Raw genomic sequence first — 16,335 nt, 5'->3', positions numbered from 1 at the left:
GATATCAATTTCCAACAACTATTGCCTCAGTTAGCATAGTCAGATATCTCACCTGCATATGCATCTTCAAGGACAGACTCAATCACTGCATCAACAGAACCAGATCCTTTATATGACTCTCTGCCATTAAACTCTACTACATCTAACTGATGAGGGTGGTCACCTACAGAAGAAGATATAAACCGAGTCATCTTCATCAGATATCAATATCCAACAACTATTGCTTCAGTTAGCATAGTAAGATATCTCACCTGCATGTGCATCTTCAAGGACAGACTCAATCACTGCATCAACAGAACCAGATCCTTTATATGACTCTCTGCCATTAAACTCTACTACATCTAACTGATGAGGGTGATCGCCTACAGCAGAAGAAAATATAAACCGAGTCATCTTCATCAGATATCAATATCCAACAACTATTGCTTCAGTTAGCATAGTCACATATCTCACCTGCATGTGCATCTTCAAGGACAGACTCAATCACTGCATCAACAGAACCAGATCTTTTATATGACTCTCTGCCATTAAACTCTACTACATCTAACTGATGAGGGTGGTCACCTACAGAAGAAGATATAAACCGAGTCATCTTCATCAGATATCAATATCCAACAACTATTGCCTCAGTTAGCATAGTCAGATATCTCACCTGCATATGCATCTTCAAGGACAGACTCTATCACTGCATCAACAGAACCAGATCCTTTATATGACTCTCTGCCATTAAACTCTACTACATCTAACTGATGAGGGTGATCGCCTACAGAAGAAAATATAAACCGAGTCATCTTCATCAGATATCAATTTCCGACAACTATTGCCCTAGTTAGCATAGTCAGAATTCTCACCTGGTTGTGCTTCTATAGATTCCAAGGCCCACTTGACATCGTTTTGAAATGCTTGCAATGTTGCATTTTTTTTCCGCAAAATATCTGAAATTGAAAGTTCAATTGAATCCTTTCATGCATGTGGTAAGCATTTTGAAGAAGACTCATCTGAAAAGTTTTGGAGAGTTCATTCCTTAAATAGCCAATTATTTGAAGCTCAATATCCATTATTTTTTTTCTTCAGATTAATAGCATTAATAGAGGTCAACATCCTACTTAAAATGGAAAACAAAAGCTTGTTTTTTCAGTCCAAATTTTTTCTAATTTCCCGGCTTTTTTAAAAACGTTTACTACCAGAGAATACTTTAACATAAATTTCAACCCGGTCCCAAGGATGCTTTGTGCCAAGTTTATTTGAAACTGGCTCTGTGGTTCTGAAGAAGATGATGTATAAAAGTATATGACGATTGTTATGCAAATGATGACAACATACAACAGACTGATTTTAATCAAAAAAGCTTAGTTGAGCCTTAAGGTAGTCCATCCATAACTAAGACAAATTTAACGCTTTTGATTGATCTAAACTACATCAAAAACGTATTTTAAAGCTATTATGAGGCTGACATAAACCAAACTCGGTTGTATGTTTGTAGTCAATTAAATGAACTTTTTGCACTTAAAACTTTTTAAAAGAGTTGTCTGCCCTTTGGGAAAATTTTAAAAAATGCATTTTTAAAATATGTATGGTTAACTATGAAAGTTTTTAGCATATTCGAAGAAAGGAAAAACTTTTGCAACTTTTTACCAAGAGAAATGTGAGAAAATTACTTGTACTAAAGAAATATATTTAAAAATGCATTTTTCCCATAGACTTCAATGTTAACTTCAACATATGATAAAGTTATTAATATTAATTTTTTTTTTAATATTTCAAAGGTGAATCTTTGTTATTTAATAAACTCCTTAAAATCACACTAAGATTTTAGTGATCAAACTTGCAATCTATTAGATATGAAATATGATAGTTATGGATGGACTACCTTAAGATCATGACATGTAAGTTAAAATGTTAAATGATTAGTACCAACACATCAAAAATATCATATGAAATCAACAAAAGAATGATGAACAGTCACCTGAGTATAATACCGTATTTTCAGATTAAATAAAAAGGAATTTATGTAGTCTGAAATCACTTGCATATATATCCTAGCTCAGCTTTTTATTTTCATACAATTGTCAAAGCAATGAATTAACTTTCTTATTGTGTTTTTAATGCAAAACTAAATGCCTTTGCTTCATAAACACAATATAAATCTGCCATTAAGTAGGGATGACAATCCATTACAAAATTGCTAATTGGTTATTTGCATCCCATTTTGATTGTTATCATGAAAGGTTTGCGATAAAAAACAATTTCTTTTATTGAGACATAATGATAATTGTCTAAATTTGCCTTTTGATAATTTGAACCGATAGATTAGCTGAAATTTTTGGATGATATTGATTTACACTAGGGTCATCAGCTTTCCTGCCAAATCTGGATCAGAGTCTAAAACATTAAAGAATGGATCAGATGCAAATTTGATAGAAAGATAGAAATATAGACATGTCATATAGAAATATGACATGTTTCTTTACTAGTAATTTGAGTTTTTTATTATTATTATTTTGTATTTTAACATTTACAACTAGTACTACTCGAGGAATATGATAAAATTGGCATAAAGGTACGATGACCTGCAATTTGTAAACCTAATTTTACAAAATCCAGGAAATTGATGATGCAACAAAAATTGATGAACCACAGTAGTTTGTCTGCTAAAAATCAGCAAGAAGCCAATACAAATTCAAAACCTGCATTCAATCAAAAGTTTTCACATAAAATTTTGGTGCCTATGGATCATAAATTTAAGGAATAAAGTTTTCTATAAGTATTGTCAAAAGATGTAACACATCAATATCATGAATATGATAATATTTGCTTTGTAGATTATAAGAAGCAGCTTACACATATGAATTTTTAAGCTATATAATATGATTGATGCACGACATGAACTTATAAACATAGCAATAGGTCAGTCTCAGATGACCAAATTGAAAAAAAAAAAACCGAAACAAACAACAATTTCAATTCATTTTAAATGTATGTTTAACTCATTACATTCTCCTTTTGCTTTCCATATCTCCATGTTTTCAAGAAATATTTCTACCTGTCTGGTCTTGTATCTAAGAAATTTTACAAAAAAGAAACTAGCTCAATTTTACAAAACTACCTTAACGATCTCCGATCCTCAGCCATGTTCGATAACTCTAAATTATCCATTTTTTTTTTAATTCGCACCATAAATCTGCCTTTTATATAGAAAAATTTAATTAGTCTTCTAGTGTTAGTATTACAATCAGTCATTCAACGAAATGTTTGGCTTAGTGGATCAATGGAGATCTACTAAATATAGGTAAAGGGGTTCGAGCCACCGATGTACTGGTACAACCTTTCCCCCCCCCCCCCCCCCCCCTCAAATTGTATATTTATTTCATTATATCCATCATGGGCAAATTTGCAATAACTTTGTAAAATGCATGGATACCACCTAAAAATTTCTTTTTATTTCATTTATAAAGTTTGAAGGATAAATAACATTTTTAAGATGAAAAACATATACTTTGAGGCTGAGGATTGGAGAACCTTAAAAGGAGGCTGAAATATTGTTTTTATAAAAAAAATTCAAAAATATGAATGTTATTTAGTTATTTAATGCAAATCCTTATTTGAATATATATATAATGCTTTATCATTCTGACACTTGTTTACACCAACTATAATTTAAGAAAGATGACAATATTTATAAATTCTTTTACAATAAAAACATTATATAAAATTAATTAACTTACATTACAGTATCTGCCTTACAATACACATGATATTCTTCATGATCATCTGAAATATCCACTTTTTCTATTTTTACAGGCCAGAGGTAGGAAGTTGAAGGCAGTTTTGCCCAAACAAAATCACCAGTTTTGATTAACTTCTTTGCAGTTTCAGTAGTACTACATGTTTTGATTAACTTCTTTGCAGTTGCAGTACATGAATCTCCCGATGCCAGTTTCCTTTTCCTCCTTCCCATTGCAACCTATAAACCAAAAGCATAGTTTTTTATTTTCAAACAAAACAATGAAACAACCAATCTATGTGTTTATCTTGGGTAAAATGTACTAACTACTTCTCTTGATCTCCTCTCTCTGATTTATCCTAATAAATTGCCTAATTATATTTTTTAAATATTTATTTGAATTTTTAATGAGAAGGATTTTTTCACATTCTATTTTAATTAAACAAATCTTCAACATGTCAAATTTTTAATGACTCATACATACCTGTTACAGTTGCAGTTTTAGTGACAATATTTAAAGCAAACCACAGATGGAAATTAAATGTTCAATGCAAAAAAATGTATGTCTACTGCATTAGTCTTTCATTCCAAGAATAAAAAATTCTGTTCCATTTTCTGACAGTTCTCAAAATCATTGCACCGATCACCACAATGAAAATCATCACCAACAATATCATACTCAACAATGCAACCTCAGACCAAAGAAAATTTGTTATGTCCTCCATTTTTGGCAACATGCTCTCAATGAGTAATGAATAACTCTTTTCAATACTTTACTATTAAGAAATATTGTGCAGCTTATTCAAACATTTTTAGGACTAAGATTTAATAGCAGTCCGTTTATTTATGTGGCAGGGACAACTTAGAGCAAAATTCAAGGGAGACTTCAATTCTCCCTCACAAAAAAATGGGAATTTAACTGAAATTACTTAGATTCAAATATGTAATTTTTAAAAAGAGAAATTCCACGTTATATAATATATTCAACACAATTACAAAATTCTGAGTTACCAACCTCACTATAATTTATAAACAGTTGGTTCACAGTATGTTGAAATATTGCATTACCTGCTTTTATAACCTCATATGGTTAATGAAACTCATTTAAATGACATGATTGACAATCTTATGAGGTTTTACATACCTTAAATTCTTTTTGGCCAGATGGAGAAATACACCAGAGCAATTATGAAGAATATCAGATCAATTACAAAAGAAACTCCCAAAATTAAATGTACACCAAACTGACTAAATTTTGAATTGCTATTGAAAAAAACCACAAGAACTCTTAATGCTAAGCTTAAAACAACATACAATCCTATAACAAAAACTTCTCGTCTCTCCATCCTAAAATTTTTGTCTCTAACAAAATGGCTACCCCTTTCCTTTCAGTCATGGGTTACCAAATATCACTTTATACACAGACATTATTCCATCAAAAGAATGAACACAACAACTTACTGTCTTCTAATCTTAAAGCTGATGCTTCATGACATATACGCTAAACTTGTAACACAATAAGTAAATCTATAATAATACATAAAAATATATAATTGTTTATTATTCTATTTAATATAACTTACCTTCATAATAATTATTAAAGCTTTAAGAATTTTTCTACTGCAAAGCCAGAAAGGACACAAAATGCTCTACATGCATGAAATTCTGGGAGACAAAAAAACGTTAAACAGCAAAAACCATTGATGAAGATCTCTAGAACATCAATATCAAAATCTGAGCAAAATGAGCAAGCCTGGGAATAATCATATGCAGAATAAAAAAGAATAAATCCAGCAGGAGTTTCTCCATCCATTTTTGCCATGTGTAACTTAACACTTCCTGTTGACCCCACAATCAATGGACTTTACACATCATCTGTGCAGTATTTTATCCATTTTAATCCATTTCATTTTAAATGTAAATTATAACTTGCAAATGTATAGGCTTTAAAATTTACTTCATTACACACGCATTTGTAAACGACTGGGTCCATGTGTCTTTTTATAGCAATTTTTGTCTACAAAGTATGATATGAAAAAAATTTCTATACAAAAGAAAACTATCAATGTATTCATAATTCTACATTTTGTTGAATACAATTGTGTCTGTTGCTGTTCATGTGTTATGGGCTTTTAGTGTCTATTGTTTGTGAGTTCTGAATGGGACACTACCATGAAAAGCAACAATAAAGAACAACAATTGAACTCGTAGTCCAAAATGAAAATTACAAATCAAGAGCAGAGCAAACACGGACCTCTAAAAAAATTATAGGTAGGATCAGGTGCCATGGAGGAGTAAGCATCCTCTGCTGACCGGTCACACCTGCCGTGTGCTCTTTGTCATCATGATCGGTAAAATGAAAAGTCAAATCGGTAAATAAATAATGACCTAGCAATATGTATGAAAAACATAAGTAAGCATTTAATTTAGCGGAATATTGTATTTGCTGACAAAGTCTTTGTATTGACAATAGAACTTAATTACGAAATGATGACTTCAATCGCGACTGTTGATAATCTTGTTTCATCAACTTGATTGACAGTAGATTGCCTCGTTTTAGAAATTGTTCACGAGTTATGTGCTTTTAATGTCTACCTATGATGAGTTGTGAACATTTAACAAAAATTGAGACACTTTTATTGTCTATTGATTATGAGTTGTGAACAAGACACTTTTAAATTGAATTCTTCATTTTAATAAATGATCATGTCCGTGGGTTATGTGCTTTTACTGTCTATTAATTACGAGCTGCCAACAGGATAATTTAATATTGTATGGTACATTTGCTATATAATTGTGTTCATGAATTATGGGCTTTTAGTGTCTAACGTTAACAAGTTTTAAATAAGACGTTTTTCAATTTGTTTAAAAAACTATGTCTTTGAATTATGTGCTTTTAGTGTCTATTGATTATGAGTTGTGAACAAGACACTTTTAAATTTCATTCTTAATTTTGATAAATGATTGTTTGCATGAGTTGTGTGCTTTTATTTTCTATAGACTATCAATTACTTTTAAATTGCATTCTTCACTTTGTTAAATAATTGTGTCCATGAGCTGTGTGGTCTAATGATTATGAGTTGTGAGCAAGAAACTTTTCAATTTGATAAATGATCATGTCTGTGAGTTATGGGCTTTTAATGTCTTTTGATTATGAGTTGTGAACGAGACACTTTTAAATTGCATTCTTCATTTTCGTAAATAACTGTGTCCGTGAGTTGTGTGCTTTTAATGTCTATCGATTATGAGTTGTGAACAAGACACTTTTAAATTGTTTTCTTCAATTTGATAAATGATCATGTCTGTGATTTATGTGTTTTTATTTATCAATTGCGATTTGCCAATAGGACATTTTAATATTGTATGGTACATTTTGCTAAATAATTGTGTTCATGAATTATGGGCTTTTAGTGTCTAACGTTAACAAGTTTTAAATAAGACGCTTTTCAATTTGTTTAAAAAACTATGTCTATGAGTTATGTGCTTTTAGTGTCTATTGATTATGAGTTGTGAACAAGACACTTTAAAATGGCATTCTTCACATTGTTAAAAAATTGTGTCCATGAGTTATGTGGTCTAATGATTATAAGTTTGGAGCAAGACACTTTCCAATTGTATTCTTCACTTAAATAAATGATTGTGTCCATAAGTTATGGGCTGTTAATGTCTTTTGATTATGAGTTGTGAACGAGACACATTTAAATTGCACTCTTCACTTTCTTAAATAACTGTGTCCGTGAGTTGTGTGCTTTTAATGTCTATCGATTATGAGTTGTGAACAAGACACTTTAAAATTGTATTCTTCACTTTGATAAATGATCTTGTCCGTGCGTTGTGTGATTTTTTTGTCTACCAATTACGAGTTGCCAATAGGACATTTGAATATTGTATTGTACATTTGCTATATAATTGTGTTCATGAATTATGGGCTTTTAGTGTCTATAGTTAATGAGTTTTGAAAAAGACGCTTGTAAAATTGTATTGTATTTTCAATTTGTTTAAAAAATATGTCTAGGAGTTATGTGCTTATAATTTCTACCTTACAAGTTGTGAATAAGGCACTTCTAAATTGCATTCTTCAATTTGTTTAATAATTGTGTCCATGAGTTGTGTGCTTTTAATGTCTATTGATTATGAGTTTGGAGCAAGACACTTTCCAATTTTATTCTGAACTTTGATAAATGATAGTGTCTTTGAGTTGTGTGCTTTTAATGTCTATCGACTATGAGTTGTGAACATTCAACAACGCACTTTTAAAATTTGATACTCTTCAATTTGCCAAATGTGTCCGTGACTTGTGTGCTTTTAATGTCTAATGATTATGAGTTGTGAGCAAGACACTTTATGATTGTGTCTGTGAGTTATGAGCTTTTAATGTCTATCTATTAAGAGTTGCCAATAGAATACCAATCAGAAAAGGGATATCCCAAAGTATGACCCAAATATGTCAATTTCCATCCTCCCTTGTGTATTATTAGGTATAGGATACTTTTTGTTTATTATGAGAAAAAGATATAACTTCAGGTGCCTGAGCATATACCGTATGCTCAAAATTGTGACAATTCTATTTTTTTCTATAAAAACCCTGTGCTAAACAATTTCTATTCAGCAAATTTCTCACAGAAGCCTCCAGCGACAATAAATGTGACTGAGTGTACACATGTTATCAAACATAGAATCATTCATTCAATATTTTGCAATTTCTCTTTCAAAAGATAATGAACAGTACCTGAATAAATATCGCTTTCATATATACTTCTTATTTTTAAATATTTTATTTCTTTTTTGAAATATTTGTTAAATTTAGCTGGAATATGTATTGTCCGCGAAAGCTTCCGTATTTTTCAAAGTCTAGGCAAGTTCCGATATTAAAAGCTTATTCATGGATTAACAGTGCATTATACAGCATTGATGGTGCCTCAAATTTTATGCAATGTATGGTAGACGGTCCTAAAATCAACTGGGTCCTAATTTTAACGGTGTTTGGTTTTCGTTTACATCTCGTTTGTCATCACAGATGAATACACTTGACACCACGACAAACTGACAACACATATGAAACTTCTATTTACTAAAATGCTCATGAAAAAAGTAAGAAAATATATTGTAAAATGTTCTATCTGGGAATGAATAAATTTTACTTAATCTTCATTAACCCCGTCGAAAGATACACGTTTTCACAAATATCTATTCCATCCTACTGCCTACAAAATGGATTTAAAACCCGATAAAAAATTCTAATAATTTGCGATGATATATATAACATGTGCTTTGATTAAATACAAAGAAAAAAACTTACCTGTACAGAATAGTATATCCTTGAATCCTTCCGAATAGCGCCAAAATAACCGGATGTTTGTCTTTGTCAGAAATATGCTTGAGAGTTTACAAAACGTTTCATGCATTCTATATTTAGAGGTCGCGTCATCACTGATGTGAGGATCACGTGACCTGGTGTACACATTGCGTTTCATGTGCTAAGGGAGACAACTTCAAAAAGCGTCCGACGGAGTCCGAAAAAAGCGAGTCCTCTGATAATGTGGTTAATTTTAAATGAAGCTAAATCTGTTACTAAACTCAGAAGCAACTAAATAACGTATTTTAGTTTGAAGGTTAGGAGCTAAGCTCATAATTTTGAAAAACTCTTAAGTATGTCCTGGACAAATCTTTCGCCACATAAACGTTTATGGTTGACACAGACAGACGGACAGACGGACAGACGGACGACGGACAAAATGTGATCAGAATAGCTCACTTGAGCTTTCAGCTCAGGTGAGCTAAAAACCATTGTTTTGTTATTTTACATTTCAGACCAGCATCTATTCACAGTATTGTCGTATACAAATTTTTGAATCATAAGAAATTCAAAAATTGAGAACACGATTGTCGTGTACTCAATATTTGAATTCTTTATGATTAAAAAATGTGAGATTGGGCTCCGTTGGAAAGTATTTGGTATTTTTCACTGTCATTTAACACTTTTTTTAACGGAATTCACAAGATCTAATGAATCTGTTTTGCGTTTTTTTTCTCTCTAAATCATTATGCTCGGGTTATATAATATCTATTTCTGGTGTTACATTTTCATCTCCTGGTGAAAAAATATTTGGGTGATAAATTACTAAACTAAGAGAAATGGTGTGATTATTATTATTTTTAAATCTGAAACAGTGTTTGGCATTAACTGCTAAAATGTATTTTGAATTTGAGTAATTAAACATTAATAAAATAATTTAGTGATTTTAATGTGTTTCTGTAAAGTACCTGATGCCGATTCTTGGCTGTCGTTCTTCCTTTTCTTTATAAACGATGTAAGCTTTGTTTGTTTTTTCTCTTGACCAGAGTTTCTTTTGATCCATACACCCCCCCCCCCCCAAAAAAAAAAAAAAACTCTAAGATTTTATTGGATCAAGAGCCTGATCTGATAAATTTTGATCCTGATCACATTGAAATGAAAGTAAATTATCAACATCTTTATTTACTAGATTTGTTTAATTCTTAAATTTACAAAAGAAAGAATTTCTACTATGTGGGAGGGAAAATCCCATTGATGGTCAGAAAAATTCTAGTGAGGCAGTTGCCTCATTGCCACAATGGAAGCTATGCCCCTGGTATCTGTTACTGATTCGATATCAAAGAGTTTAGCACACACTTAAAATACTGTTCACAAAACGAATTGGACCGAGCAAAAAGCGTGCAGTGTTGCAACCACTATTGAAATAACACCACTATTGAAATAGATTATTTCAATAGTGGTTGGGAATGTATTTCATTAGAAAAATCACCTTGCAACCACTATTGAAATAAAACCACTATTGAAATAAATTATTTCAATAGTGGTTGGGGACGTATTTCATTAGTAAAATCACTTTGCAACCACTATTGAAATACAACCACTATTGAAGTAATGATTTTATAGAGGTTGGGGATGTATTTCATGATAAGAACTACTTTACAGACACCATTAAAGATCAACTACTATTAAATTTATTTATTTTTTTATTTTTTTAAGTGTAGATGGAAATGAATTACTTATAATCATAACTATGTAATCACTATTATGTAACACATTTGGAAAGAAAGAAGTTGTATATCATATTTGCAAACTATTTTGAAATGCAAGAAATCTAACGAATAATATCAAATACACAATCATGCTACAATTTTCACTGCTGTGTAGAAGTAAATAACCAATTCTCGCAGATAAACATGCATATACATTTGTTTTTATTTAACAAACAATTCAAATACACAATTAAGGTACTAAAGACTTGCATATTTTATGGTAATTGTAATCAAAACTATTATGTAAATGTACTTATTTTAGGATTTTCACTGTTGTGCAGAAATAACCAATCCTCGCAGATTAACAGATAGAATTGTTTTCATATTTTTTCTTTACCTTTCTCTTTCTATAGATATATCATGTTTTATGGAAATTGTAAATTATTTGTACTAGAAAACAACGTTGTAAATTGCCAGAACTTCTATCCCCTGCATAATAAAAAATAATTTATAGCTTATATATCATTATAGATTTATGTTATAATGAATATCACTATTAATATAAATAATTTCAATGATGATTGGGGATGTACCTCATTAAGACCAATATTGAATGAAATTAATTATTTCACTTGTGGTTGAGTATGCGTTTCATTATAACCACTATTGAAATAAATTGTTTCAATAGTGGTTGGTTATGCGTTTCATTATAACCACTATTGAAATAAATTGTTTCAATAGTGGTTAGGTATGCATTTCATTACAACCACTATTGAAATAATTTATTTCAATTGTGGTTAAGGATGCGGTTCATTACAACCATTATTGAAATAAAATATATTTAATAGTGGTAGGATGTTATTTTAATGCCTATTATTCCGACTGTGCATAACACTTTCGGTTCCAGATGAAGGGTGGTATGGGAAACATGACAATATAGAGTTACATCAAAGAACATCAAGCATAATCAAAAAGGAATTAATAATCTCATAAGACATACTTCTTTTCTTAAGAAACTCCCCTAGCAGAAAGGAAAGTGTTACAAACAGACATAATAATAGACATAAAACTGAAATGCATCATCAACCACTATTGAAATACTTTATTTCAATTGTGGTTGAAATGAAAGGTATCCCCAACCACTATTGAAATAAATTATTTCAATAGTGGTTGAAATGAATCGCATCCTTAACCACTATTGAAATAATACATTTCAATAGTGGTCGTAGTGAAGCAATCCCCAACCCCTATTGAAATAATTTGTATTACTAGTGATATTAATCAATAAATAATTATTCAATATACAGGGGGTTTGAATAGAAGTTCTGGCAATTTACAAGATGTTCACAATTGTGCAAATAATATTCAATATCATAGGACATGATATGTTTGTAGAAAGAGAAATGTAAAGAAAAAAATGTAAATGTTCAAAGAAAAATTTATGAAGAAATTCATTCTAAGCTACTATTGAAAAAGTAATTTTATTTGTAGTTGTACTTCAACAGTGTCTGCAAATTGATTTTCATTATGGAATACATCCCGGAATACTATTTAAATATTTTATTTTCGTAGTGGTTGTATTTCAATAGTGGTTGTAAAGAGATTCTTCAGATGAAATACATGTATATTCCCAACCAGTATTGAAATAATTTATTTCAATAGTGGTTTTATTTCAATTGTGGTTGCAAAGTGATTTTTCTAATGAAATGCATTTCAAACCACTATTGAAATAATTTATTTCAATAGTGGTTTTGTAGTTAAGTAAGCATACTCCGACCCAAAACGACCAAAAAAGTGTCCGAACTGCGTGATAAGCGTGTAACTTTTATACACGGCTTAACTGACTACTGTCGCTTGATGAAGAAGAACAGAAACAGTCGTAGACTAGTTAATTTGAATATTATGCGTGATCTTTTGATAGATTCTGAAATATATTATGTATGCTACAATTCTGTGGTGTTAGTTATTTCATTAAAAAAATGTTTAATCTGTGTCCATTTCATAGACTTCATCAATCCTTCGGTTGTCGATAAAATAAACACGAAAGCATGAGATAGAAATGTCCCAACAATAGTTATACTAAATGTATTTTGATTGTGCTTATAAAATTACATCGTATATCGTATATGATAACAGTCCATTAATTAGTATAGTTTTCAGATTGTTTTTCTTACATTGACTTGTAATATGTAAATAGTGCCCGTTTGGGAGAGTAACGGTTGAAATTGACACTCCCGAGAACATATTGTCAACCGAAGAGAAGCTTAAGCGGATGCTTACAATGGTTTTCGAGGAGGTTGTCAATTTCAACTGTTATCCGTCTAAACAGGCATTATTTATTTTATTATACCTAATGTCAGTCTTAATTATAAAAAAAAAAATTCCTACTGGCGTGAATTCTACGGCGAACTGAACGCGCATAATGTACGCACAGGTAACAATTCGCTTTATTATAACTCAATATGATTATTCTATATAACGCGACATCTGATTGGTTCTAGACAGTCAAGTGAAACGTCGTGTCTACCGGGGAATAAATATCATGTCTTACCTCTTCGGAAATATCGGATTTTTTCATCCCAAACGTATGAAAAAGCCAATTTGAGCATACGATGTTGACAAATATGATGAAATCAAAACTATTAAATTAAATTCTATTTATGCTACAAAAATCAATTTTTACTATATTTGATTCGAATGTATGAAAACAAAGGTAGAAAATCGGGGGAAAAAACAAAATCACGACGTTATTGCTTTTGACAAGTCAAAAAATTATTAAAAATCGAAGTATAATCATTATAAATGTATCATCATTTGTTGTTCGGTATAATAAAAATACACTTATTGCATGATGGTGAAGGAAATATGAAGATTTATTCTCCCAAGAAAAATCACATTTCTCAAGGGCTTTGCCCGAGGGAAATATGATTTTTCTGGGGGAATAGTGTTACCCATTGCCATGTTTGTTGCTAACGCTGAGGGCAATATAACGGATCAAAAACTGCGTATAAACCAATCAGATTTCATTATTTATAACATGAAAGTATATATATAATGCGACCCTATATGTTTTGTATCTTGGTTGGTTGTTTGGAGGGGGCTTGCTAGAAAGTTTGGATATGATTTGCATGGAGCGAGAGAGAGAGAGAGAAAAAGAGAGAGAGAGAGGTCATAGTTTCACTAAACTTATTCATTTTGTTTTAATTAAGTTTCTTTGTATGAATCGGTCATTTGAGCAGGACTTAAGTTACGTCTGTCAATCAATTTTACGCATATGAACGCTAAAAATGTACATGTATTAATACACAGTAAACAACATTCTCCACGTGTGTTAACATGCATATTTTTCCTTTCAATATAGTATCCGATACAATACAGGTTTTTAGATAACTGAAAAACTGTAGCTCTACGAAAAATTCAGGTTGACGTACCATAGAGTTCCAGTTTAATCCATACAAAGAATATATATTTGATGTTGAAAGAGTTGCGCAAGGTTTTGGACAATATATATATTCCACAAATACGTTCATATAAAAAATTCCCTACAAGTTTTCCTCAAACGTTTAACTAAACACCTATACCGACTTCGGAGTGGAGGGTGTTCAATGCACGTCAGTATCAAGAGTCGCCATTTTTACCTATAAACAAACAACATCGTTTCACTTTACAGTGTGGGAGAGGGTATTTAAAAGATATTCAGAGGCAAAAAAAAGTAATGACATCCAAAGTAAAAAAGTGTGCGCAATAAATACAAAGTTTTTGGTATGATAGAACATACGCTCTATAGGCTGTTAACCCAAATTTCTCGAAGAACTACAGTTCTGCAGCTAATCTTCAGAAATGATTCGGACTCGGACTCTCAAATACAAGTACATGTACATGTATGCAAGGCATTTGAGGTTCTCCATATACATGCTTGTATACATAACTTGAGCGACTGGTAAATATATAACCGACAAGACAGTTTTATACATTTATATGCACACTAAAGCTACTAATAAAAACTGACTTGTATATCTAAGATAGATTACAGAACCAATGTGCAAACCACTCATGTGATCGACTCAAAAAAATTTAACACCTCAATCGAAGTCATATTTGCATACAAAGATCTCTACGATTATATGCAACATCTGTTTATAAATCAGATAGTTGAGTGATTGGAGCTTATTGTCATTTCTGTGTAGTATCTTAGCCACGCCTAACAATCTATATACTAGTACCAAATGAACTTCTGAGGCGATATGTTCTATAGATTATGTGACCTGGGTAATACATAAAAATAAACGTGAAGTTTGTTTTATAAGAACATAATAATGCAAGTCTTTTAAATTGTTTCAACACTGTTTGATGAAGAGCGCCAAATGAATGATACCGCGACCAAATTCAAGAATAGGGTTAAATAGGAGTTATTTGAACACATCACTGAATGAAAGACCGTGCTAGTGTCAGAAATCAACAAGTGCATATGTATGCCATGCACTTTTCCTACTTCACTCGATATTTCTCCGAGATTAAGTCAACAAAATCGTTTACTTACTAGAACTTGTAATAAATGCCTAGAAGCAGAAATATCAAAAAATAAATTCACAGTTTCATGGATTCGCAATGAAAAGAAACCTTAGTATAATTTTATCCTCTGTTTTACAAATATCTAGTAAAATATCAATATGCGATTAATATTGTGAGCAAACAAAGAGGTTATTTTGGGATTAATTTGATACTATAACGTCACCATCAAGGAAGTATTCTTCTAAGATCATTTTGAAGCGATTACAACAAAGAGTTCATTACGTCAGTTGATTTTTACGGTAACATCTGTATCAAAGGGTTCTATTTCTTTAGGACAAAGCTTTTAAGAATTATTTCAAACAAGTTGAGATTTTTTTGTGTGTTTACACGAAGTAACAAACGATTTAATAGTAGGTCAAGTAAAGAGAAAATTAAAACGTCAAAAAGAAATGGATGTGAATAATTGATCTCATATTTTTTTCAAAATTTTTTTATTTGGTTTTGTTATATTCTCACACTGTAGTAATTTTTATTATTTTAAATAAACTCATAAAAGTACCTGTTTTCAAGGAAGATAGGCGAATGAGGTGGGTAAATACTGGTAATCTACAGTAAATAAAAATGAAAAAAAATTATCTGTCGTTTTTTCCAGAGAGATTTATGCGATTAAAAATTCAAAACTTGAAACATATTGAGAAGAATTGGTATGTAGAAACAAAAACCTCTTGTTTATAGAACTCCATTGCTTATAACTGTATTTAGAGTGGGTATATGCTCCGTTTTTGGTTTAGTTTTTAAGTATGATATAAAATGAACCAATTTTAATCAACAAAAACTAAAAGTCATGACCCACAAACGTACGAAACATAATTTCATATTACATTATTTCAACGATTTTGGAAAATATTGCAAGTCTGTTTAATAATAGGTATAGTTTTTGATACTCTTAATCGCTTCTATTTAAATTATTCAGTAATTAAAACCTCGAACATAAGAAATTTCGTTATAGAGAGTTCGAGACCACCGAATCTTTTGACATTGCTGATGTTTTCGTCCTATTTGTTAAAAAAATCAAATCATGCAACTGTGGTTGA

The 16,335-nt window shown here is 31.0% G+C and overlaps 1 protein-coding gene across 1 annotated transcript; it reads right to left on the bottom strand.

Moving 5' to 3' along the window:
• Window positions 1-26: 26 nt before the first annotated feature.
• On the bottom strand, window positions 27-9,443 carry LOC117686329 (uncharacterized). The gene is made up of 8 exons (XM_066065855.1): window positions 9,024-9,443; window positions 3,726-3,964; window positions 2,995-3,059; window positions 852-935; window positions 653-763; window positions 454-564; window positions 252-362; window positions 27-163 (listed from the first exon to the last, which is right to left on the bottom strand). The coding sequence occupies exons 2-8, from the start codon at window positions 3,956-3,958 to the stop codon at window positions 27-29; spliced, it is 852 nt and encodes a 283-aa protein (XP_065921927.1). The 5' UTR covers window positions 3,959-3,964; window positions 9,024-9,443.
• Window positions 9,444-16,335: the final 6,892 nt, after the last annotated feature.

This window comes from Magallana gigas, chromosome 7 (genome assembly GCF_963853765.1).
Source record: "Magallana gigas chromosome 7, xbMagGiga1.1, whole genome shotgun sequence".
Lineage (NCBI taxonomy): Eukaryota > Metazoa > Mollusca > Bivalvia > Ostreida > Ostreidae > Magallana > Magallana gigas.
The sequence above is the reverse complement of the archived record's forward strand: the minus strand, read 5'-3'. Positions and strand labels throughout refer to the sequence as shown.

Coding starts and splice junctions, on each gene's coding strand:
- LOC117686329 (XM_066065855.1), bottom strand. CDS start 3,958: ATGGGAAGGAGGAAAAGGAAACTGGCATCGGGAGATTCATGTACTGCA. Junction 936..2,994: donor ATGGAAAGCAAAAGGAGAAT/GTAATGAGTTAA, acceptor TTTCAATTTCAG/ATATTTTGCGGAAAAAAAAT. Junction 565..652: donor CCTTGAAGATGCATATGCAG/GTGAGATATCTG, acceptor CTTCTTCTGTAG/GTGACCACCCTCATCAGTTA.